Source organism: Microcebus murinus, chromosome 21 (genome assembly GCF_040939455.1).
Source record: "Microcebus murinus isolate Inina chromosome 21, M.murinus_Inina_mat1.0, whole genome shotgun sequence".
Lineage (NCBI taxonomy): Eukaryota > Metazoa > Chordata > Mammalia > Primates > Cheirogaleidae > Microcebus > Microcebus murinus.
In genome coordinates, this window is record NC_134124.1 from 22,003,734 (window position 1) to 22,028,977 (window position 25,244).

The 25,244-nt window shown below is 47.0% G+C and overlaps 2 protein-coding genes across 4 annotated transcripts in view; one reads left to right on the plus strand and one right to left on the minus strand.

Annotated features, from left to right (window-relative positions):
• MED7 (mediator complex subunit 7) overlaps nucleotides 1–25,244 on the minus strand; it is a 315,410-nt gene that overhangs the window by 175,789 nt on the left and 114,377 nt on the right. The gene's annotated exons all lie outside the window — the stretch shown is intronic.
• Nucleotides 1–25,244, plus strand: part of CYFIP2 (cytoplasmic FMR1 interacting protein 2) — a 119,188-nt gene that overhangs the window by 45,070 nt on the left and 48,874 nt on the right. For 2 of the 3 annotated variants that reach the window (XM_012781578.3, XM_012781581.3), the window contains exons 14-24: nucleotides 4,228–4,394; nucleotides 5,808–5,955; nucleotides 8,170–8,244; nucleotides 9,141–9,294; nucleotides 10,285–10,441; nucleotides 11,018–11,114; nucleotides 12,553–12,629; nucleotides 14,775–14,883; nucleotides 16,766–16,885; nucleotides 23,280–23,479; nucleotides 25,069–25,156. In XM_012781578.3, coding sequence (XP_012637032.1) covers nucleotides 4,228–4,394; nucleotides 5,808–5,955; nucleotides 8,170–8,244; nucleotides 9,141–9,294; nucleotides 10,285–10,441; nucleotides 11,018–11,114; nucleotides 12,553–12,629; nucleotides 14,775–14,883; nucleotides 16,766–16,885; nucleotides 23,280–23,479; nucleotides 25,069–25,156 — 1,392 coding nt within the window. The remainder of the gene's footprint in view (nucleotides 1–4,227; nucleotides 4,395–5,807; nucleotides 5,956–8,169; nucleotides 8,245–9,140; nucleotides 9,295–10,284; nucleotides 10,442–11,017; nucleotides 11,115–12,552; nucleotides 12,630–14,774; nucleotides 14,884–16,765; nucleotides 16,886–23,279; nucleotides 23,480–25,068; nucleotides 25,157–25,244) is intronic. The other variant, XM_075996248.1, reaches the window with a different exon arrangement.

A 25,244-nucleotide genomic window follows, 5' to 3' on the forward strand; every position in this document is an offset into this window, starting at 1 on the left:
TTAACAGTAATAATTTCTGGAGGAAAGACTCTTCCTGCTTTATAACCTTTTGAATTATTTTTTGATCATTTGATTACAAAATAATATCCCTATTTGGGAGGAAAACTCATTCAGACTATGTTGTGAGTGAAGCTATCTCTCTGATGGCCATTCGAAACCAACAAGAGACTACTCTAGAAGTCAGAGACCTGGATCCTAGCCCTGGGCCCCCATAGTCAATTCATTTCTGAGCCTCAGCTTCCTTATCTGTGAAATGGAGCTAATAATCTCTGCCCTCTCCCATCCCAAGGTTACTGTTGAGAACCAAACAATAATTGTCAGATGAGAGAATGGAGGTAGCTGAGCTTTGAAAACTTAAAGGACCATACCAATGGAAGAGGTTAGGATTGTTATTTAGGAGCTCTCCAGGGTGCATTTTAAAGGACTGAGGCCCAGGGGTTATTATTTCAGAAAGGAGAAACATTCTACTCACTCTTGACATGGTCCTGAGTGGCCTCCACCCCTCTTGGCCCTTCATTGCTAATGAGTCAACTTGGAAAAAAGCTTCCCAGGCGTTATCATTGGAAGAGAAAGTCACCCTCAAGCCCATTTAAAATGATACCTACAGTCACAGGGTCCAAGCAACTTTGTAAAACTGTTTATGTGTTTCTTTGCTTAATATAAGGGATGCGCATGCTCTGTTGGTGATTTAGAAAATGCCCCTCCAACCTCACTCCTGCCTTTACCTTCCCCAGGCTCCTATCATCATCCAGATACAACCACCAAGAACATTTTACTGTGGTTCCTTCCAGTTCTTATGTTAAGACCTCTCAATGTAGAGCGCAACATTTTCATCTTATTAGTAAAACATGTTTAAAAGTTTGAAAAGAAAAATAGGTCTACATGACCTGTAAAAATAAAGCAAAAGTAGTAACCTGTACTACCCTGCTCTGCCCTGAATCCCCAAACAGGAAACAGCATTCAAGTTGTGGAGCTGTTTCTTCTGGTATTTATCACCATAGTTCTAAATAACAGGCTTCTGAGACTATTTCTTGGTTTTTCCAATTGATGACATTCTCTGTTGATTTCCTACTTTGGGAGATAAGGATTTAGCTCTCTCATCTCCACTTCCCACCCCTCCCAAGACACCCAGCTCCCTTCCCCCATGTCCCCATAATAGTAAAGTCACACTTCTTAGTAAAATCAATAGTTACCTTACATTATTATGACAAGTAACTCTTGTTACTTGTCCTCTTAGACCAAGTCATGTGTTCTAATATGAATACATTTTTCTTGTACCACTTTTGTTTTTCCTAGAGTTAACAAAGCCTTATTTTTTGTTTTTTCTATGAACCTATCAAACAGGCAACCCTAAACATACCAACAAAATATAGAACTCCTTACAAAATAATCCATCACAATCATTGTTTTATGATTTTTTTTTTTCTTGGAGCCATTCCTCTTTCCTTTTTTCTAAATTGCACTGGTTTCCTCCAGACCAGCCTGGCCACTGATCTGAGAGCTCATCATCATCATCTTGAGGGTCTGCCTTTTTCTTCATATTGGTGGCAGAGATCCTCCAATAGCTTCCTAAGAAAGGGATTATGGGGGGAAGATGTTTGAGAGCTTGAATGTCTGATTTTATTTATTTTATTCTGATTTCACATTGTAGTCAGCTAAATATAGAATTATAAATTTCTGTTTCCAAATTTTTAGAAGTGTTATTCTGTTGTCTTCTAACCTCTCTGATGTTGCTCTTTAAGTTGGATTCTATTCTAATCCCTGATTCCTTGTTTATTTCCTCTGCAGAATTTTTAATATAATGGCTTTATTGAGATATAATTCACATACCCATAAAATTCACCTTTTTAAAATGTACGATTCAATTGGCTTGAATTCCTGGGCTCAAGAGATCCTCCTACCTCAGCGTCCTTAATGGCTGGGACTACAGGCAAATATCACCACGCCTGGCTAATTTGTTTTTGTAGAGATAGGAGTCTTGCTGTGTTGCCCAGGCTGGTCTCAAACTCCTGGCCTCAAGTGACCCTCCCAAAGTGCTGGGATTATAGGTATGGGCTGTGACAGGCCAGTGCTGTTTAATTTTAGAACACTTTTGTCACCCCCAAAGAAACCCATACCCATTAGCAGTCACTTTCCATTTTTCTAACCCTGGTCTCTAGCAACTACTAATCCTGTTTCCTGTCTATAGATCTGTCCATTCTGGAGATTTTGTATAAATGGAATTATACACTATGTAGTCCTTTGTGACTGGCTTCTTTGATTTAGTGTACTGTTTTCAAAATTCATTCTTGCTGTAGTATGTATCAGTATTCGATTACTTTATAGCTGAATAATATTCTATTGTGTGGATATACCCCATTAGTTTATATATTCATCAATTGCACATTTGGGTAGTTTCATCTTTTTGTCTTTTATGATTAATACTTATATGAACATTCACGTACAAGTTTTTGCGTGGAAATATGTTTTCATTTCCCTTGGGTATATACCTAGGAGTAGAATTGCTGGGTCGTATGGTGACTCTATGTTTAAAATTTTGAGGAGCTGCCAGATTGTTTTCCAAAGTTGCTGCACCATTTACAGTTCTGCCAGCAGCTGTAGGGTTGCAATTCCTTCACATCGTCATCACTTGTTATTGTCTTCTTCATTTTAGCCATCCTAGTGAGATGTGAAGTGATATGAAATGGTATCTCCTTGTGGTTTTAACTGATAACCCTGATATTGAGCTTTTAACTAGTAGTATTGAGCATTTTTGTGCATATTGGCTATCTGCCTTTGGAGAAATGTCTATTCCAATCCTTTGCCCTTTATAAATTGGGTTATTTATCTTTTTATTTTTGAGTTGTAAGAGTTTTTATGTATTTTTGATACTAGTCCCTTATCAGATATATTATTTACAAAAATTTCTCCCATTCTGAGGGTTGTCTTTTTACTTTCTAGATGGTATCCTTTGAAGCCCAAAAGCTTTTAATTTTGATGAAGTCTAATTTATTTTGTCTTTTATCACTCATGCTTTTCATGTCATATCTAAGAAACCATTGCCTAATCCAAGGTCGCAAAGATTTACTCCTGTGTTTTCTTGTAAGAGTTTTTGTAATTTTAGCTCTTATATTTAGGTCTTTCATCCATTTTGAGTTAATTTTTGCATATGGTTCATTTTTTTTGCATGTGCATATCTAGTTGTCCCTGCACCATTTGTTAAAAAGAATGTTCTTTCTCCATCGAATTGTCTCGGTAAGCTTGTCAAAATTCAGTTGACCATAAATGTGAGGGGTTATTTCTGCATGTTAAACTCTCTTCCATTGATTTATATGTATATCCATATGCCAGTGGCACAGAGTTTTTGCTTACTGTAGCTTTGTAGTAAGTTTTGAAATCAGGAAATGTGAGTCTTTCAATTTTGTTCTTCTTTTTTTATCTCTAGAATTTTATAGGCTCATCTCTTTATCCGTGCTGTTCTGAAATTTCACTGTGAGATAGCTTAATGATGATCTTTTGCATTCATTTTTTTGTGATACTAATTAGGCCATTTCAGTATGAAAACACATTTACTTCAGGACTGAGAAATTTCCTTGTATTTTAATTTTGGCAATTTTCTCCTCTTGGTTTTCTTTCTTTTTTCTGAGTTTTCTGTTTGTCAGATGATGGGCTTCCAAAATTTGGTCCCTAATTTTTTAATCTTTTCTCTCTTATTGTACCTCACTTATTTTTGGTCTGCTTTATGGGGATATTCCCTTAAATTCAACTTCAAATTTTATTAGGATTTTTAGATTTTGGCTATGATATTTTTAATGTCCAAAAGTTCTGTCTTGTTCTCTGCATGTTCCCTTTTTACAACACCCAGCTCTTGTGTCATAAATGTGATCTCTCCATAAAGATATTACAGCTTTTGTAATCATCTCTATTGAGGTATAATTTATAATTCAAAAAACTACATCCACTTAAAGTGTATAATTCAAAGAGTTTTGACAGTTGTTTATATACCTGTGAAACCACAAACAGAATCAAGATACAGGACATTTCCATCTCCCCTTACAGATTGTTTTGTTACTTTGCAATCCATCCGTCGTTCATTTCTTACCCAGGTGTGAACTGACACTTTGAGTGGCCCTGGCCTCGTGTTTCTGGATGTCTCATACCCTCCTCCCCCCGAGAGGTGGTGGGGGTGGTGGGCAGGCTGGTGTGCTGAGGCTTGGTGACCCTGACCCTTGGTCTGCGCCTGGCCAGGTGATCGCCATGATCAAAGGCCTGCAGGTGCTCATGGGCAGGATGGAGAGCGTCTTCAACCAGGCCATCAGGAACACCATCTACGCAGCCCTGCAGGACTTTGCCCAGGTGACGCTGCGCGAGCCCCTGCGGCAGGCGGTGCGGAAGAAGAAGAACGTCCTCATCAGGTGGGTGAGCACGTGGCCCTTTTCAGGGACGTGTCAAAAGTAAGCGGTGCTGAGTGCGGGCTGGAGAGGAAATTCCCGCCCAGTCAGCTTCCAGATGAGTCTCTGAACACACTCAGACCCTTCCAGCAGGTTCCAGGGGGTCTCCTTAGGAGATTGGACATTTGGGATGAATTAAGCCTCCGTGTCTGGGTTTGGATCCTTCATTCACACCTTGTCTAGCTGTGTGAACCTACTCAAGTCACTGACCTCGGAACCTCAGTCTTCCCATTCGTAAAATGGGGATGATAACAGTGTCTACTTCATAGTCTGTTAGGATGATGAAATGAGATACTCCACGGGTAGACCTAAGCACATGGCAGCACGGGGTCAGTATGTAATACATACAAGCTATCATGAAAACTTTAAATATACAGAGATTTGATGATTTCCTATAACCAAAAAGGAAAAATAATCACCCTGCCTCACCCAAGTTCTTTCTCACGTCACGGGCTCAGAGGTGAGTGTGCAGTGTGCAGACATCCAGCCGGCATCAGAATCGTGTGGGACGCTTGTTAAAATGCAGATTTCTGGACCGCACCTTACCCCTTTGCACGCGGATGCCGAGTGTGACTTGACACGGTTAGCAAAAATTATAGAGATTAAAATTACTCTTTGAATGTATCAATAATTTGAAATATAAAAAAAATTCCAAATAAGTTTGTATAAAAAGAAACCCCAGTTTTTTATTCTGCTGCTGTGCTTTGTAAAATCTGGGGTATTTAAAAAATTAAATCCCAAGTAGAATAAAGGAATCGAGAAAAAAGCAAGCGAGTGCAAAGGGTTAAATCTGTTAAGCAGCATGGTTGGCCGGGCTCGGTGGCTCACGCCTGTAATTCTAGCACTCTGGGAGGCCGAGACAGGCGGATTGCTTGAGGTCAGGAGTTCGAAACCAGCCTGAGCAAGAGTGAGACCTCATTTCTACTAAAAAAAGAAAGAAAAGAAAAGAAAGAAAGAAAAGAAAGGAAAGTAGCTGGACAACTAAATGTGTGTGTGTGTGTGTATATACATATACATATATATATATATATATATATATATATATATATATATAAAAGTAGCCGGGCATGGTGGCACATACCTGTAGTCCCAGCTACTTGGGAGGCTGAGGCAGGAGGATCACTTGAGCCCAGGAGTCTGAGGTTGCTGTGAGTTAGGCTGATGCCACAGCACTCTATCCCAGGCAACAGAGTGAGACTCTGTCTCAAAAAAAAAATAAAAGCCAGTGTCGGGGGGAGCAGGAATGAGCATGCTGCGCAGCAGCCCAGCGTTCTGATGCAGGTGGTCCAGGGACACCATGGGCCCCAGAGATGCAGGCCCGCAGTGCGTCCCTCCCATGCTGAGACCGCGTCTGAGGCTCAGTTCTCCCTTCTCCAGTGTCCTGCAGGCAATTCGGAAGACCATCTGTGACTGGGAGGGAGGGCGAGAGCCCCCCAATGACCCGTGCTTGAGAGGGGAGAAGGACCCCAAAGGTGGCTTTGACATCAAGGTGCCCCGGCGTGCTGTGGGGCCATCCAGCACACAGGTAAGCGGCTCTGGGCACAGGCCAGCTTGGTTGACTCACAGGCCAGCCTGGCCGCAGCAGGTCCTCGTGGTGGGACCGTGGGACGGGGATGGGCCCCTCGGTCAGTAGGGGCAGGGTTGAGCAGCTGCTCTGGTCTTACTCTGCCGTCTTGTTTTGGTGTAGAAAGGAGGACCACTGGCTAAAGATTCAGGAGACCTGGATTCTAGTCCCAGATACCTGTGTGACCTTGGGCACGTTATAGAATCTCTCTGTGCCTCAGTTGTCTAATCTGGCCAATAGGGATAATACCATATCCACCTATCCTGGGTATCTTGTAGCCTTAAGAAATAAAGATTCCAAAGTGAAGGAGGAGTTTAAAGTGGAATCGGTATGCATCAATCCTGTCTCTCTTTAATAAGCCCCGGCACCTGCCCCTGCAGTGACATGCTACCTTGGAAATTCACAGTTTCTGCCTCTGACTTGCTGTGTGATCTTGGGCAAGCACCTTGACCTCTCTGAGCTCTGATTATCTCTCCGTGAAATGAAAACTTTGGAGGAGATCATGTTACTGACACAACACCCCTTATTCCCCTTATCTTCCCCAAAATGCAAGTCCAAAGCCCTTGACCGCTTAGTGAAAGTCTAGTAATCAGAAATATTCGATTGCCAGCTGGAGCTTCCATCCAATAAGAGATTGCCTGTGGCTAATCAAAAACCGTCCTAAAATTATAGGGGAGAAAAAATGAAAAATCTGGGCATCTTGGCTGAATCTTTGCCTCCTACTTAAGGACAGTAAGTAAGGATAGTGAGCGGAACTACTCTGGTAGTCCTGCCGACATATTGAAAAAGCAAGTGGATCCCATTGCAGCTTTGGGGGGGGGGTGTCTTACAGGCCCCAGAAGCCCCAGGCTGAGGACTCCTGCTTCATGTGATCCCTGGGTCCTCCGAGGTCCACCCCCTGACCCTCCTCACTGTGTGTGTGTGTCTGTGTCTGGCAGGGGACTGGGGGCGAGGCGGATTCTGGCAGGTTCATCGTAACTTCCCTTGGCTTCATAGCCCTCGGCCAGCTGGCGTTACTCTCTCCCGCTGGCTGTGGAACGTCCCACGGAAGCGTCTACAAACTGACCTGTGGGGTACCAAAGGGCCAGAGACCTTTCCAGCCCAGAATGTCCCCCGGGCGGGGTGGAGGGTGATGAACAGGGCTCACAGGTGTTTCTGTAAGTCCTAAGACACGAGCGAGGAAGAGACAGACAAGGCACAAGAAAAACTGGAAAGGTCGATGGAGGAGGGCCGTTAGCAGTCAGAGAGCAAGAGGGGAGGAAGGAGCATTTGTATAGCTAGTGAGAGAGGGGAGCATCACCAACAGTGACCCCCAGATACCACCAGGGCATGCCAAGTGGGATAGACATACTCAGTAGACTCCTAGACAGCAGAGCCCTTAGAAAAAAAAAAAACCCAGTCCCTCCCGGTATGTTACAGATGGGGAAACTGAGGTCCAGAGAGGGGAAGTGACTTGTCCAAGTCACAAGGTGAGTCTCAGGTGGAAGTGGGACAAGAACCCAGGTCTCCTGACTCCCACCCAGGCTCTGTCTCAGCCTTCAGAACACAGTGGACTTGGGTGTCTCTCGTAGCTGGGACGTAGACTGTTCTGGTGAATTAAACGCTCTGTTAAATAAAAGCAGGTGGGGACGGAGTTCACCCTCTCATGGACGAAGCCAGTTGTCAGACAGTGAGATCTTTGATACGAGCCAGTCAGCACCCACACGAGGTCGGACCCTGTGCATCGGTTCTTTGAGGACCTGGAAGGCCGTCGTAGAAGAGCGGATCTCGATTCTTAGGGATGTGGGGACGATGCTTAGTGATGTGGGGGCGCGCCCACTCACGGGGCTGCGGACGGTGCTCTGTCCGGTGAGCCGGCAGCCACGCTAGTTGCTTTACCCTGAAGGGAAGCCCTGCGGCAGGGACGGAGCGTCACATGCCCCTGTGACTGCACTGCCTAAAGAAAGGGGTGCCAGGCACGTGGCGGGGTCGACCCCAGGGCAGATCCAGAGGCAGCAGAGGTGATCGCGGTTGCTGGGAGGTTGGAGCATCTCAGAGGTGGCCCCTAGCAGTCGCGACGGCATTCCCACCGTATACAATACCTCTTGCTTTTCTCTCTCTCTCTTTCTCTCTCTCCCTCCTCCCTGTCTCTCCTGCCCTCCCATCCCTCTTCCTTCTCTCCTATCTATGTCGTAGGCCTGCCAGTGGTCCCCGAGGGCTTTGTTTCACCCCACTGGTGGCACACAGGGCCGAAGAGGCTGCCGATCCCTGGTATCACACCGCCTGGCGGGGTTGGTTTGGGTACCCTTCTCGAGGAGGCAGCAGGAATGGACTAGCCTGGCTCCTCAAGGCCCCTTCCAGCCCTAAGATTCACAGACAGATGATGTGGAAAGATCTAGATTAGCAAAGAGAACAAGCCCACCGCACTTGCATCCTTTGCACTTAAGGCACTCTGTAAGCAGGAGTTAATTGCCTAGTAGCCTCCTGTGTAAGTACCAATATTAACCCGCTTTCCACCCAGGATTTCGGCGGGCTGTGCAATGCAGCTGATGCCACCAGGGGGCGCCATCGCTCAGTAACGGAGTCAAAAAAAAAAAAAGGCTAAGGGCCAGAAACTTGAGGTGTGGGAGGTGGGTTCATTCTGATCTGACCCCATGTCACAGTTCCTCAGAACGTTAGAGCTGAAAGGGACTGGTGTGAGAAACATCGGGTCCAACCCCCTTGTATTAGATAAGACAACTGAGGCCCAGAGTGGGGACTTTGCTGCCTCGGGTCACACAGCAAGTCGGTGGCAGCGCCTGGCCTTGAACCCTGGTCTTTTGACTCCCAGTCCAGTGCTCCACCTGTGGTGCCTGTGGCTGTCTCCTCTGATGCTCGTGGCCTTGGCTGAGCAGAGCAGACAGGAGCCTCTTCCTGGGCCTGGCGCCACCTGCTCAGGGACACTGCAGGGCCCTGGGCGGAACTTCCTGCCGGGCTCCCAGCCTCCCTCCTGGACGTTTTCGTGGTTCCAAAGCGACTTCTCCAGCCCTAAACTGGTGCTTCCTTAAGACAGTGCTTTTTAAGAGCAGACATCTGCAGAAAAAAAATAAATACAGCACAAAAGCAACCTTTCCCCGCTGGGTTGCAGGGCCGGCTTCTGACCTCTCGCGTCTCTTTCTTTTTCAAAGCTGTACATGGTGCGAACCATGCTTGAGTCGCTCATCGCAGACAAGAGCGGCTCCAAGAAGACGCTGAGAAGCAGCCTGGACGGGCCCATCGTGCTCGCCATAGAGGACTTCCACAAACAGTCCTTCTTCTTCACGCACCTGCTCAACATCAGCGGTGAGCCGCAGGGCCGGGCCGGGGCCGGAGGACGGGGGCTCCCGTCTCCTGGAGTGACCGCAGCTGCCAGGCTAGAAGTTGCAAGGAGACGTGGTGGTCGACCCCAGGGGGCACATTTTTGCCACCAAGGGGGAAACACACGCTTTCTCGTAGATTTCAGAAGCTAAGGAAGGCCAGGCTCAGTCCAGCTATTCTGGCTCAGCTAAATTTGTCCGGGAGGTACCTGTGGCCAATTTGTCGTGAAGTCCTTAATCGTGGAAGGGGATTAAAAACAGGAACCCCCCGCGTGCAGCCACACCAGGCCGTAGATGCTGGCAGCGGCCAGGAGCCCATTAGCACGTGCTGCCCCTGGCAGAGGAGCCTCCCAGGCGGCCTCCCGGTCCCGGTCCCTCCACTCTTCCCCTCCTGTTAGAAGGATGCACGTCCAGGCTGCACGGGACAGGGTGGAGGAAGATAGCATCCCAGCGACGTGAGTGTCTGTCGGTACTGCAGAGAGTGATCTTGACAAACAGTACAAGCTTCTCCATTAGGGAGCAGCCTGGGAAGGGCCTTGGGGACCTGCAAACAGCACGGGGTCTGGGAATCGCCACACAGAAGGGACAGGGGAGCCACAGCCCAACTGGCACGTGGGGCCGTCTTGACCCCGTGTGTGTTGCAGCGAGCACAGGTTTTACGCTTAGATTGCCGGTTTTCAGGAGGGCTTTGTGGAGTGATGATGGAACTTATGGGGGCACGTAGAGCTCTAAAACATCTTGCCCCACCCCACACACTCCCACTGCCCCTGAATCTTTACAAATGCTGTGTTCCAAGTAGACGCGGAGCCTGCCTTCAAGTACAAAAGAACAGCATCTGCTAATCGATACTTAGTACCGGCTCTGTATCTAGCAACCACAGCGACAATCATAACAGTAAACGTCAATAAAAACAACAAGAACTAAGGTCTTTGGAGCGTCCCGAGTGTAACCCGAGGCCGTCCCCTTGTGCTTGCAGAAGCCCTGCAGCAATGCTGCGACCTCTCCCAGCTCTGGTTCCGAGAGTTCTTCCTGGAGTTGACCATGGGCCGGCGAATCCAGTTCCCCATTGAGATGTCCATGCCCTGGATTCTAACGGACCATATCCTGGAAACCAAAGAACCTTCCATGATGGAGTAAGAGGCAGCATTTGGCCAGCAAGGAGGTTCCTGGGGTGCAGGTGGAGGGAGGATGGTTTTCCGGCGAGCTCCATTCTTTCTAGACGGAAACGCTGGAGTTCACTAGAGATGACGCAGCGTGTCCCACCTAGGGGAGCCCAGGCCGGGGGTCAGGCCACGCAAGGTCATGTGACTCAACTTTGCATACAGAGTCCGAAGTGCCCCCCCCCCCACTTCTCTACCCGTACTTTGTGTGTCTCATAGCAGCTCCGCTCAGAAAACAATCATCCCTGGGGATTAGGAAGCTATAAAATCCTTAATCGCCACCAAGTTATTATTAATTATTGATTACTTTAGTGCCAGACAGATTTTTACAGGCCTTGGTTTTTATTTCATCATGGAGTTTGATTTCTTTGGGTGCACTGTGTAAAGTAAGTCTTTCTCAAGCGCCGGGGGCCCTGGCGACATCGGAGAGGGCTGGCGGTGTGTCTTTTCCCAACTCTGACCTGGTTTATATTCTCCAAGCAAGTGTAAATCCGCCTGCCTTAAGACAGCCCCTGAGCCCGCCACTGGCCGCTGTGTTTCTCTCTCCAGGTACGTCCTCTACCCCCTGGACCTGTACAACGACAGCGCCTACTATGCGCTGACCAAGTTTAAGAAGCAGTTCCTGTACGACGAGATCGAGGCCGAGGCAAGTGGCGTGCTTCTCCTTTTGTTCCTGTGATCTTGTTCTGAGATTCTCGACTTTTCCCAAAATCTTTGGCTGTTAGCACAAAGCAGGGGATTGGTGACTTACTCCAGAGAGTGGCCTTCATAACCACTGTGACCCTCAGAAAGAACCCGTGTCGCATTTGAGGGGACGGGCAGAGGTACAAATTGGGACACCCAGCTCGTGGCCTGCTCCTTCCTCTTCCCGCCCCCCAACTCTGTTCCGCACCATGAGGGGCTTCACGTGCTTGTGTACAGACACCCAAGCTCTGTCGACCTCCCTCTGCTCAAAACCAGGGGCCCCTTGGCCAACGCTGAGAACGGCTCATATACCTGCCGTGCAGCCCATCCTGAGGGAGATGAAGCCGGGGGAGAGACCACCAGCTACTCAGAGCTGGTTCCAGAAGGGGAGAATCGGGGCTGGGTGAACACCCCTGCTTTGACCCTGTAGATTCTTTGTCCAGAAGAGGGTCCACTGGGGACCCGTGAAGCTCATGGTCCAGGACAGGGGCCTCAGTTACCTGGGTATGAGGAAAGCACTACACACAGCTCTGTGTTTTTACATTCTGCATAGTATGTGGCACATAAAAGAAAAGATACGAAAGCTTTTTGAACTCCTGACCTTGAGCAATCTGCCCGCCTCGGCCTCCCAGAGAGCTAGAATTACAGGCGTGAGCCACCGCGCCAGGCCAACGTTTTGAATAGTCAACTTATGGAGCCAAGGGTTTGGTGGGAAAAGAATCCAAGATGCATCACATAAATACGGTCTGTCTCTTTCGGTGTTTCCTTAATACCCAGGGGCTGTCACAGCTCCAGCCTCGGCCACTTCCTGCTCTTGCCAATATTGGAGGATTTGGTCTGATTATCTCTGTCTGGTGTAAAATCGTCTTCCCACTTGATCACCATGATCTGCTGAAATGGGCGAGGCTTTGTTCATTCAAAAACAAAGATATTTAAGCAAAGTTTGAAAAAGGGGGGCTTTTGAATGTCTGATGATTATCAACTTCACAATCAAGTTTGCAAAGCAAGGTAAAATAAATTGAAAGGGGAAGACAAGAAAGTTGTCAGAAGAGATGGATGGGGAGACTGCAGAGTTAGCCAATAATATGAGCAACTGCAGAATCTGAGAAAGGTCTGTCCTTTCTGGGGCAGGCCACAGGACAGCCGAGGAGGGGACGGTGGGGAGGTCATCCCTCAACAGGCTTTTTGAACTTTGCCTTTTGTGTTGACTAAGTGAGGGACCCCAAGAGCAAGGGACCAAACTTACTTGGCTACAGAATCTTCTTTTTCTTCCTTCAAAGTGTCTTGCCCCAGAACGTGCTTTGGGCAATCCTGCCCAACTGCCCTATCTTCCAGTTGCCTGAGTGTCTGTGATAAAGCAGGACAGACACTATTAACCTGCCCCACTTCTTCCTCACCAGGTGAACCTGTGTTTTGATCAGTTTGTCTACAAGCTGGCGGACCAGATCTTCGCTTACTACAAAGCCATGGCCGGCAGGTAGGAGAGCCCCAGAGCTGTGAGCAGCCATCCTTCCTAAGACTGCCACCTGCAAGACTTGGTTTCTGTTGCAAAACCTCCCCTCTTCCCTAGCCCCTGAGGAAGACAGAGCCATTCCACAGGCCTGGAGTGGGTGCTGGGATGTAGAGGGAAGGAAACTAGGCAGATACGGTGCTAATAACCTCATGGAGCCTGCAGTCAGCAGGGAAGACAGACACTGATTAAAAACTGATAAATGCACACTGACCAGGGAGGGGACATGCTCTCTGTGAAGGAAAAGTTTATGGGAACACATGACGGTCAAGCCGGAAGTGCTCTTTGGGGTGGAGAATGACAAAGGCCATCTTGAGGGAGCAGCGTCTGAGTTCTTCTCTGAAGCGGGTAGGAGTTAATTAAAACTAGGTGAAGGATGGGCAGGAAATTGCATGCAAAATGAACTGCTTGTGCAAAGTCCCGGTGGCGCAAGTGTAATAATAGCAGCATGCCTACCTCGTGGGGCAGTTGAGAGGATTTGCATAAGTGAGTTAATACATGTCAGTGTCTCGTTCACGACCACAAGACATCACAGCGTGCCTGACAAAGCCGTAGAGGGTGGGCAGGGCCAGATCATGTCTGCCTCGTAGGCGTTTGTCTTAGAATGAATGGGACGGCATGGAATGCTCTCAAAAGTGCAACAGTGACCCGATTCAGTTTTTATTTTTGAAAGTTCACTCTTTTAAAAATATACTAGTGTGAAGAGTGGGTTGGAGGTAAGCAAGAATGAGAATGTGAAAACCAGACAGGAGGCCCGTGAAGAAGTCTGGGCCAGAGATTGTCAAGCGTTAGTGGTTCATTGGTATTGTCAATGTGTGTGGATTTAGACCCCCGTGAGTTCCAGGGTTTCAAGAACCTGTAATAGTCCTGGTCAAGAAGAGCCTCAGATTTTATATGTAGGTATTAATATGTCCATTCTTATTGGAAATCCAAATGAACAAACCAATAATTTCAAGGATGGTTTCTAACCTTAATTATTTTTTTTACTATGGGAAGGATTTGCCTCCTTTTGCTTTGAACAGCTGGAGTAGCTCTGATAGGCTTCAAATAGGAGTTAATGTGCAGCACACACAGGCTTCTGTTAACACAGGATGCATGTTAAATAAAGCGAATATCTCTTAAATGATGGAAAATATCAAAAGCAAGAACTTAGGATTTCAGGGAAAGCACAGAGAACACAGCCTTTCTCAGAGTGGTCGCTTAACACGTGTCTGTGGATTAAATGGGATTAAACAGTGCACTGGTAACAGTAGCACACCTGACTCATAGGGTCGTTGTGAGATTAGGAATCATTTTGTGTGTTTGCACATGCCCGTTAAACAGCAAACACCATGCAGATATTCACTGTTGTCTGAAATTATTTCATTCCTCTGCTTATTTTTGTATCATCAGTCTCTCTTCCCTAGAATGTAAGCTCTCTGGGGACAGGAACTTTGTGTCCCTAGCACTAGAGTGTCTCGTGGGATATCCCAGGCTTGCACTGGGTTGCTTTTGTTGGTAAATCAACGAAAGAGGAAAGTGACTCGCTCAACCTCTGTGTTGCCCATCCGCAACTTACAAACTCTGTTTGACATGTTGAATTTCTGTAGCTGAAAAGAGATTTGAAGAATCTTACTCCAGAGCAGAAGACAATTAGATTTAAGATGTATTGGTCAGGTGTGGTGTCTCATACTGTTAATCCCAGCACTTTGGGAGGCCAAGACAGGAGGATCACTTGAGGCCAGGAGTTCAAGACCAACCTGAGCAACATAGCCAGACCTCGTCTCTAGAAAAATAAGAAAAATTAGCCAGTGGCGACCTGTGCCTGTAGTCCTAGCTATTCAGGAAGCTGAGGTGGGAGGATCACTTGAGCTCAAGAGTTCGAGGCTATAGTGAATTATGATTACACCTCTGCATTTCAGCCTGTGTGACAAAGTGAGACCCTATCTCATTAAAAAAATAACATATATTATATATGTACATATATACATATACATACATATATATACATATACATATATATGAGATAGTCCTTCGTGAGTAGATCCTGTGGTCTGAAATAGATGCAGCTGGGTGGTTGAGAGCCATTCACTGTCCTGTTTACTATCCTCACTTAATTTTTATCCCTTCCAGTGTCCTGTTGGATAAACGTTTTAGAGCTGAATGCAAGAATTACGGAGTCATCATTCCGTACCCACCGTCCAACCGCTATGAAACGCTGCTGAAACAGAGACACGTCCAGGTATGGTGACAGCAACCTACCATGGAGACGGAACAGGCAGGAGAGATCAGAAATCAGGACTGGGCGCCGTCTGCCCTGCGTATATTGCCTAGTGTGGATTTCCGAGCACAGGCGTAGCACAGCTTCAGAATCTTGCAGATAACAGAGAGGCATCAGGCTCCCTTTGGTTCAAGTTCTAGGCTTCTCTACCCGTCTGCAGCTGACTCTTACAAGTAGTGGCCACCAAAGCCTAAGTCTTTTCATCACAAGCTGTGGCCCACTCTTTCAGTTGGAACTGCCACTCAGAGATGGGTAAATCTGTCCCTGAACGTGGCCCAAGTGCTGGTCGAAGTGAAGAAGGACCACAGCACCTTTGAAATGGAGCATGTCAGGTCAATCTCGGGGTAGAAATCGGTTTGTGTGTGTATGGAGTTGGTTTCTGTTAACATGTGGCCCCAGATGTAGAGGAAATGTTGCTGGGAGCTAAGAAACATATCCACAGTTTAAAAGGTTAATGTGAACCTGACAGAGAAAATCAGAGCTGCCCCAGCAGACTTTGAGCCCTCCTTCTGGGGCCCTGCTTTTGGCCAAGCTGCTGGCAAAATGGCCCTTATGCTGCAATGTCCGTGTGTCTCTTACGTGGTCATGGTGTGATGAAGGGGCAGGGCCGAGGCTGAGACGATGCCTTAGAAGAAACGGAAAGAGTGTCCCATGCTAGTAATCCCAGCACTTTGGGAGGCCAAGACAAGAGGATCACTTGAGGCCAGGAGTTCAAGACCAGCTCAAGCAACATAGCCAGACCTGGACACTCCCTTTGCTATGAGAAATCCAAGGGAAACGGAGTATTGTTAAGAGGGGAAAAAAGAAATCAGTTCTGCAAACAGCAGGGGCTCAATGAGAGCTTTTTCTTCAGCCTCTTAGAAGATTACTGTTATCAGTTCCGGCGCAGCCAGAATTAGCCGCAGGATATTAAAATACTGAGGGCTTTATGTGCGCACGCGATGGCTATAAGGGGCCCTAGTCGGTTGGTAGAAAATGTACCCCAAAAGGGAAGCAGGAAAAATAAAATAATTAAGAATAACCATTTGGCACCTAGCAGAGTGCCATGGACACAGCGGGTGGTACTCAATGAATGCTCACTGGTACCTGCATCGTGTCAGCAGTAATGCCCACGTGTGCCCCAGCGGAAAGGATCTTAAGCTATATTTTGCATCCTGTAATCAGTCCTTCATCCTGTGGCTTTTAAATTTTCCCCCATAAGGGCACAAAGTGGGCCCTTGCTGAGGTGGCTGCTGTTTCCTGGTGACTAAATTGAGCCATAGGCAAGATGCAGGCAGAACCCCAGGGCTCAAGTTAGGGTGTCAGCAGAGAGGCAGTTACAGGGATCTGGAGCCAGCCCTGAGCCTCTTCCCACAGCCTGAATGAATTGTGTTTTTCCTAAACTCTTTGGGTTTCAAGCCTATAGGGAAATTGAAAGAATATTACAATGAGCACTCGTCTGTCTGCCTTATAGCCAGATTTGTGGTTATTAATGTCTTGCCACATTTAGTTCACTTTCTCTTTCTCATGTGTCTATTTCATCTCACACACATATACAGTGTGTGTGCGCTCGTACACGTACTCTTTTTGTTAACCATTGAGAGTAAGTTGCAGATGCCATAAGACTTCACCCCCGAATGCCTCAGCCTGTATCTCCTAAGAGCAAGGACATTCTCTTACAAAATCAAAGTAGAATTATCATACCTAGGAAATGTAACAATGCTATTTTCTAAACACAGTCGCCCTATGTCCCAGTAATGTCCCTTTTAATTTTAATCCGGTCTCCTATCAGTGTATTGCATTTAGTTGTCAGGTGTCTGGGTGAATCTTGAGTGACTTCTCTCTCTCTCTTTCTTCCGTCCAGCTGCTGGGGAGATCAATTGACTTGAACAGACTTATCACCCAGCGCATTTCTGCCGCCATGTATAAATCCTTGGACCAGGCCATCAGCCGCTTCGAGAGCGAGGACCTGACCTCCATCGTGGTAAGAGCCTGGGGGCAGGTGGGATTTCTGCTCTGGGATTCCTCAAACCCGAGGGTTGTTGATCGTTTAGTGCCGGGTCAGTTAAAGAGAAGCAGTGAGTCTCTTTCCCATCTGAATGAAGCAGGGAAAAAAAAGACTTACACAAATGAGAGTAATCTTACCCTCCTGGTTGCCTGGGCGGTGGGAATGGAGGGGATCGCTAGAGATGGCGGACTGTCAGACACGGCTGCTTGTTCTTAGGATCCTGCAGAACCAGGCAAGTAGGTGAATGGTCCTAAGAAGCTAGGAAAGGTTGCACAACAGGCTTCATGGACATGCAGTAGTACGTGGCCCGGAAGGGCTCTGCAGCTGGCTCCATGCTCTGCTGTCACCAGCTTGAAATTCTTGATATTTTCTAACAAGAGGACCCCGCATTTTCATTATGCACCGTACCCTGCAAATTATGCAGCCAGTCCTGATGCACAAGCATGGAATAGGCCTGCTCCTTCCTCCTAGGAAACAGGGATTTAAAGTGCTCTCTGCTAATTCTAAGTATTAGAATAAACTTGGTTGGTCTTTAAGTGAATCAAAGAAAGAGTTGAATGCTTTCAAAAGCAGAAGAGTAGAAGGAATGGGATATGGAAAATCACCACTAGAACATAATGATAATTGTTGCAGGCAAGATCAATTGATGGATGTTAAAATTAATGGGCAGAACTTTGAGAAGAATGTTGAATGATTCCTCTTATATGAGGAATATAAGAGGAATCTGCAGTAGCAAATTCATAGAAACATATAAAAGCATGGTGGTTGCCAGGGAAAGGGAAGTTAGGGTTTAATGGATGGAGTTTCAGCTGGAGAAGATGAGGTTTAATTCCAGAGATGAGTGATGGTGACAGTTGTACAGCAGTGTGAATGTACTTTATGCCATAGTACTCTTAAAAATGGTTAAAATGAAAAAATAAAATAAAATAAATGGTTAAAATGGTAAATTTTATGTGATATATATATCTTACCACAATGAAAAAAAATTAAAAAACAAAACAAAAACCTTTGAGAAGAAACATAACACTTGCATAGTCTGAAACTGTCTCTGTTGAGATATTTATTAACTACAAAGGGAGGAGTAGTAACTGTACAGCGGAGAAAACTAACAGACACCATCTTAACCAAGTGTCAGGGTTAACGTCACCAGCAAGACACATTTCTGTTGCCATCATATATTTTTGCCAAAATGTACAATCTCAGTCTACGTATGAGACAATATCAGGTGAACCCAAATTGAGTGCCATTCTAAAAAAAAAAAAAAAAAGAAGTGAACAGTGTTTTTCAAAAGTGCCTGAGTCATGAGAGATAGGGAAAGACTAAAAACTTACAGATTAAAGAAGAATAAGGAAACATGTCAGCTAAATGCAACATGGAATCCTGAACTGAACCCTAGAACAGAAAAAGGACTTTAGTGGGACAACTGGTGAAACCTGAACGAAGCCTGTCATTCAGCTAGTAGCGTTGTACGGAAATTAACTTCCAGCTCTTGGTAATTGTAGTACCGTGTTTCCTGCTTCCCCAAAAATAAGACAGGGTCTTATATTTATTTTTCCTCAAGAAGACACCCTAGGGCTTATTTTCAGGGGATGTGTTATTTTTTTTTAAGTATGGTACAACAATCTACATTGATTCAAATATAGTTAAGTCGTCTTCTTCTAGAATATCATCATAACTCTCCAAACCCCGAATTCCATCCTGAATTTCTTGCGACTCTATTTCCTTTAGAACCATTGGCCCCAATCTCCCATGTCGAGCAATAGAGCTCTCATGGGACAGATGAGAAGGGCTGCTGGTCCTCTTTACTGCTCGGCGATGAAATGCATGGGTTGTGCAGATGTGCTGCGTAGCCACGCCCATCACTAGGTCTTATTTTCGGGGTAGGGCTTCTATTGTGCAAATGCTTAGAAATCCTGCTAGGGCTTATTTTATGGGTAGGTCTTATTTTTGGGGAAAGACGATATGCTATGCCAGATGTTAGCATTGGGGAAGATGGGCAAAGGATATGTTGTTTTTACAACTTTTCTATACGTCTAAAATCATTTCAACATAAAACTTTTTAAGTGAACAAAGTGGTAAAAAAACAAAGTGACTGAGAACTGGAACGACAGACTCAGACAGGGGTTCCAGTCTCGATCCTGCCACTTACTAACTGGGTGATCTCGTGTAAGTTACTCACCTTCTCCAAGCTTGTTTCCTCATATCCGAAATGAAGGAAATATCAGAATCTACCTCATAGGGTTGTTTGTTTTGAGGATAAAATGAGATACTGCCTGGAGAGAGCCTTACAATGTTCCTTGTACCTAGTAAACACTTAGTATTAGCTATTAATAAATAATAGCTTAGTGTTATCTATTGATAAATAATAGTTAAGTATTAGCTATTAATAAATAATAGCTTAATCTTAGCTATTAATAAATAAAGGCTTACTGTTAGCTATTAATAAATAAAAGCTTATGGAAGAAAGATGAGAGAAAAAGAGAAATTTGGGGCTGTAATGCAATGCCCTCAGGGTGAATTTTCAGCAACATTTCTTAGGACTTGACCTACCCTCCCACCTAAGTCCCGGGTCACTGATTTCAAGAGGCTACCATACAGTACACTTTCTTCTGGGAAATCATTTGGCTGCTTCTATTTTGAGAAATAGAGTTTTTTTTCTTTGTTTATGCCAAAATGTTAGCAGTGATTAGCTCCAAGTGGTAGGATTTTTGTTTTCTTCTTTTTTGTTCATCTGTATCTTCTAGTTTTCCAAGAATGGGTATATCTTACGGGAAAAAAAAAAATGATTTGGGGTGTGTGCATCTCCATGGCCTCTTCCCACCTTTCAAAAGGCACTGAATGTTCTCTTAGCTGGGAACAAAATCAAAACAAGCAAAGCCCTGATAAACAAATCAGGTGAGGGCAACGGCTCCCCGGAGAGCACCCTCTTCCTGGGAAGCCCTTGAAGAGGTGACCCCGGGGAAAGCACTCTCCTCTGGGCCAGGACGCCCTTGCTAGCCTTGGCTGGGAACTGTCTCTGCCTCCTCCAAAAACATACCGAGGAATGTGCTGCCCCCACCCTTCCCTCCACCTTCACAGCGCCACGCTGACATGCAGCGACTTGATTCCGAGCTTGGAGGGGTCTCGGTCACCCTCGTTTTACACAGCTGAGCAACAGAGTCTCGGCACGATCTGATGCTGAATTGAAACCCCGGCAGGCTGTGTTTTTGCTCAGGCTGCAGAATGTATTTGTCGTTTTGAGCCAACGCTTAACATTTGGAAGAATTCAAATAAAACCGCAGAAGCTCCGGCAACACTACACCAGCATTCCCAGATGGCAGAGATTGCCTGGAAATGACTAGAAGTTCCTGTTAGGTGGACTGCGCTCTGCTTGGCTTGCTGCACGCCCCACAGTGGTGCTTCACTCACGCATGTAACCTTCCAGGCCTCGCTGTGCCTGAGTTTGAGACCCCTGCTCCTCTTACCTGCCCCAGGTCACAGAGCCGGTTGACGGTCGGATGTGGCTGACACTCAGCTCTTCTGAGTGTCATCGAAGAGCTCTTTCCCCTGCTTCTCTGAAGTTGCCTGCTTGGGTGTTTTATTTCCCCCGTTGTGCTTCTCTGTGTTGCCGTTCAGTAAACTCGCTTTACCGTGGAAGCTGAGATCCTCTTAGAAGGCACCTAAACTGCCCATGCAGCCTTTTAAACCTTTTCCAGCTGTGCCTTGGTGCACGGAGCCCCTGCGTCCAGCAGGCGAGCGCCCTCTCCTGACTAGAAGGCCAGAAGAAAAAACCCAAAATGTGATGCCAGATACAACTTGGATTGCATAATGTGGAGGAAGAAAGGGACCTATGGTTCTAGCAACCCCCACCTCTCCTTTGGTCTTTCCTGTAAATACTGCTACGCCCTTGTGAGACTGTTAAAATCACAGAATGGGCCGGGCGCGGTGGTTCACGCCTGTAATCCTAGCTGTCCGGGAGGCCGAGGCGGGAAGATTGCTCAAGGTCAGGATTTCAAAACCAGCCTGAGTGAGACCCCATCTCTACTAAAAATAGAAAGAAATTAATTGGCCGACTAAAAATATATAGAAAAAATTAGCTGGGCATGGTGGCGCATGCCTGCAGTCCCAGCTACTCTGGAGGCTGAGGCAGGAGGATTGCTTGAGCCCAGGAGTTTGAGGTTGCTGTGAGCTAGGCTGACGCCACTGCACTCACCCTAGCCTGGGCAACAGAGTGAGACTCTGTCTTAAAAAATAAATAAATAAATAAAATCACAGAATGATGGAACAGAAATTGTTCCCAATTTGTCATGCACAGTTACCTTTGGTAACAGTGCACCACAGTGTGCCAGGGACTCAGTGATCTTAGAAATAAACTCATCAGTGTTTACTCCATTTTAATTGATTGATTTTATTTATGACCCATCCTAAGTGAATGGGAACAAGACACATTCCAGCTAGCTAGGCCACCCAGGAGACAGAAGCAGAAAGCTGGTTTGCTGTGTGTGCCCTTCATACACATCACGGTGCGTGATGACTAGAAATGTGTTCTTCTGGATGTCACTCCAGAGTTGAAATTCAGATTTTTGACCTTCTTTGGAAAGATTGCTGGATCTGCCGTCATTAACCCCCATTCCGATGTGGCAGCAGCCAGGTGGATTTCAAAAGTAGTAGTTCCGCCTCTGTCAAGGGCCCTCGAACTTGCCACCGACAGCCCACCCCGAGACTCCTCCTTGATGCCCCAGCTGCTCTCCCTTGCCTGACACGTCTGGTTTGCAAGGCTGCAACCTGTTCCTCGCCCTTACTTGAGAGCTACGGAGTCTGAGTTCCAGAAAGGCAGAGCTCTGAAAACTGGAAGCACGTGGTCTGAGGCCTCTGCCTTCCAGGACGTCATCCAGGCTAATGGGGACTTTGTGGCTGATGAGAATGACATCGAATCCCTGGTGGGAGGCTGCGTCTGTTGCCATGGACAGCTCCGCTCCATGTCCCAGCCATTGCTGCTGACGCCCCTGCCATCCACCTGGCCACATTCTACTGCCCTTGCAGCTGGTTTTTCAGCCTTTATAGTATTATATATAAAGCCATCTTTGCCTTTCAAAGGACTTCACTGCTCTCGTACCCTTATTCCAGAGAACTGTGTCACAGGGGCCAAGAACGCATGATTTGGAACCAGAGGACCTGCATTCACATCCCAAGCCATGTTATGTATTCCCTGTGCGACCTCGGGCAAGTTACTTACCCTTCTGGCCTCAGTTTCCCCCCTCTGTGAAACAGGGACATTTATATCTATCTCAAAAGGTGGCTTAACCAAAACAATGCAGGAGTGGCCTAGAGTGCCTTTGCTCTCCTTGCACGAGACTGTGCTTTGATTCTGTTTGATAGCAAGATCAAGACGTTGCAGGACAACAAAAGACCAAAGCAAGATGAAAGGGTTTCACTCTTATTTCATTTCTCAACAAAGGCAGTGTCTGTGTGCAGATATTATCCACTCTGGTCCCGGCTCTGCCTGAAGGTGAGATTCCAAACCATTAGGGTTCTCAGCGCCATAGACCCCTGGTCATCGTGGGTTGCAGACCACTTGCCCGTGGCTTGTAGCCACACTTTTCCTGACCCCTGTGTGACACTCGAGGGGCCTACAGTCCCAGGGAAGAAGCATTCTGCCCCTGCTGCTTTGGAAAATGTCTGTAGGAGTTAATAGTACTCCGTGGTTAAAGATGCACTTCGGAGCCCAGTTTCCTGGATTAGAAGCCGAGTTACTTCGCAAAGCCTCAGTTTCTATGTGTGTAAAGTAAGGACAGCAGCGACACTGGCTTCAAAGGGGTCTGATGAGCATTCAGTGAATTAACATAATTGGCACGTATTAATTAGGTTGAACCATACGAAATTGCCAGTATCTGAAAGTGTTCTGCCTAAAAAAAAAAAAAAAAAAAAAAAACCTAGCAAAATTTCATATGGTTCAACCTAACAGTAAGTCTTTAATGAGTGGTAGCTGTTATTACTGCTTTCTGCAGGGTGGAGATACGGCCTCTGGTGCTGTGCAGTCACAGCTTGCTTTTACTTGTGACACTGAGGGACATGCATTTTCCTCACCAGAGCAGGAACTGGGAAGCAAGCAAGCGTGCTCTCTACCCAAAGGGGTGCAAAATGGGGTTTGCACACGGCCCGTCGTCTGCTTCCAGGGGGCAGACATGCAGCCCCCACCTTGCCCCCAGCACAGCCCGGCAGTTCCTCCCACGTCTCAGAAGAAAAGAGTGCTGTCAGATGGCACTGCGGGTCCTAGTCAGGAATTGGCTGAGGGGCTGTCACCTGCGTGGAAGGAACCAGTGAGACAAAGCGCACGCGTGTGAGGTCTGTGTGCACGTCCTCAGCGGCTGTGGGTCCTGTCTCTGGGCAGGAGCTGGAGTGGCTGCTGGAGATCAACCGGCTCACCCACCGGCTGCTCTGCAAGCACATGACGCTGGACAGCTTCGACGCCATGTTCCGGGAGGCCAATCACAACGTGTCTGCCCCCTACGGCCGGATCACTCTGCACGTCTTCTGGGAGCTGAACTTTGACTTTCTCCCCAACTACTGCTACAATGGCTCCACCAACCGGTAAGGGAGGGGCCTTTGCAGAGGGGCCTGGGGCTGGGTGGGGGCCCAGCACACGTGTCAGTTAGTTCCTGGGACAGGCATTGCTCGGAGACACCCCCCCCCCTCCAGGTGCAGGTCCTGTTCTGCCTCTTAGAGCCTTCAGGCTAGAGGAGGATGCAGGTAACTGCACAATCGCAGAACACATGAGTGAATAGGAAGATGAAGGAAAGCCCACGGGGCTGGGAGAAAGGTAACAGCACCACCTGGCCCAGTCCTGGAAGTGATGTAAACCTCAGGGACGCTTCCTTCTCTGAGCGGGTGACGTTGGAGGTGAGATGCAAAGGATGAGTAGGAACAGATAAGGTGAAAAGGCAGGAGAAGAGTATGCCAGGCCTAGTTTCTAAGGAACAGAGAGGTTGCTGAGGGTAAAACTAGCGGGGTGGGGGATGGCGCCATGAAAGATGAAGCAGGAACAGACCGTGCAATACTCCGTAGGCCACCCGGGACCGTGCATTTGTGAACCCTGGAAAAAAGGTGGAGGAAGGGGAGTGACATGATCAGATTGTACATTTGTAACGACATCCACATATCTGATGCATGCATGCAAAACAGGCATACATTTGCAGAGCACGCATGTGCATGACAACGTGGAACTTGCCTCTGGCAACGTGCACATGGGCCTGGGCCGGGCACCCAGGTAGAGACAACACCTAATTCCTTTGTCCCTGCAGAAGTCCATAACCTGGTGGAAGAGGTAAGACATGTTTTCACATACAAAACAAGTACATCAGGATGCAACAAAATATATGCATCATGCAGGTCCTCAGCGTCTCCAAGGTTCGGCCCTGGGCCAGTGGTAAATGAGTTTGTGTTGAATGGATGGAAGGATACAGGAACAATCCACAAATGCTCCTCAGTCCACACACAGAACAAAATTCACTTCTAGTAAATCTGTAAAGATTTAGGATTTTTTTAACACTTTTGAGCAGGGAGCAGCAAACTGCAGGCCGTATCTAGTTGCCAACAGTTTTTGATCAGCCCACAAGCTGAGAGTGGTATTGACATTTCTGGATGTTGGGAGGGGGGGGAAGGGTGGGAATCGAAAGCATAATATTTGGTGACAAGCGAAAATAATCTGAAATTCGTTAAGTTTTACCAGAACTTGGTAATGCTGTTTTGTTTATTATTGTCTTTGAGCACTTCCATGCTACGACAGCAGAGTTGAGTACTTGTGACAGAGACCATCTGGCTTGCAAGGCTGAAAATAGTGGCTGCCTGGCTCTTTAGAGAAAGGGTTTGCTGAACCCTGCTGCCTGAGAAAGCAAACTGGAGGTGGAGGGAGGGCTGGGGCTGTTTTCAAGCCCAGCCCATGGTCACTTTCTTGCCTACTAGTGTCCTCTGCAGCCACAAGCCCCAAGTCAAGACTGGGAACCTGGGCTGCAGTTCTCCCATGGGTGGAAAGGAGACAGTAAATGAATGGGAGTTTGTCAGAAGATCTTAGTCCCTTTATAGGCGGCCACCTAAGAAACTGAGGTTGTTATCCATGTCCCATGAAGAGTAATGCTAAGACCACCCCATTAACTCCATCCCCGTCTCTTTTCTTCTGCTAGCTTTGTCCGGACTGCCATTCCTTTCACCCAAGAACCACAACGAGACAAACCCGCCAACGTCCAGCCTTATTACCTCTATGGGTCCAAGGTAAGGAGCCCTGCCCTGTCCTACTTACAAGCAGCTAGAGGAGCGTCCCCCGAATCAGAGCAGTGAGAAGGCGTGGAGATGCAGGCAG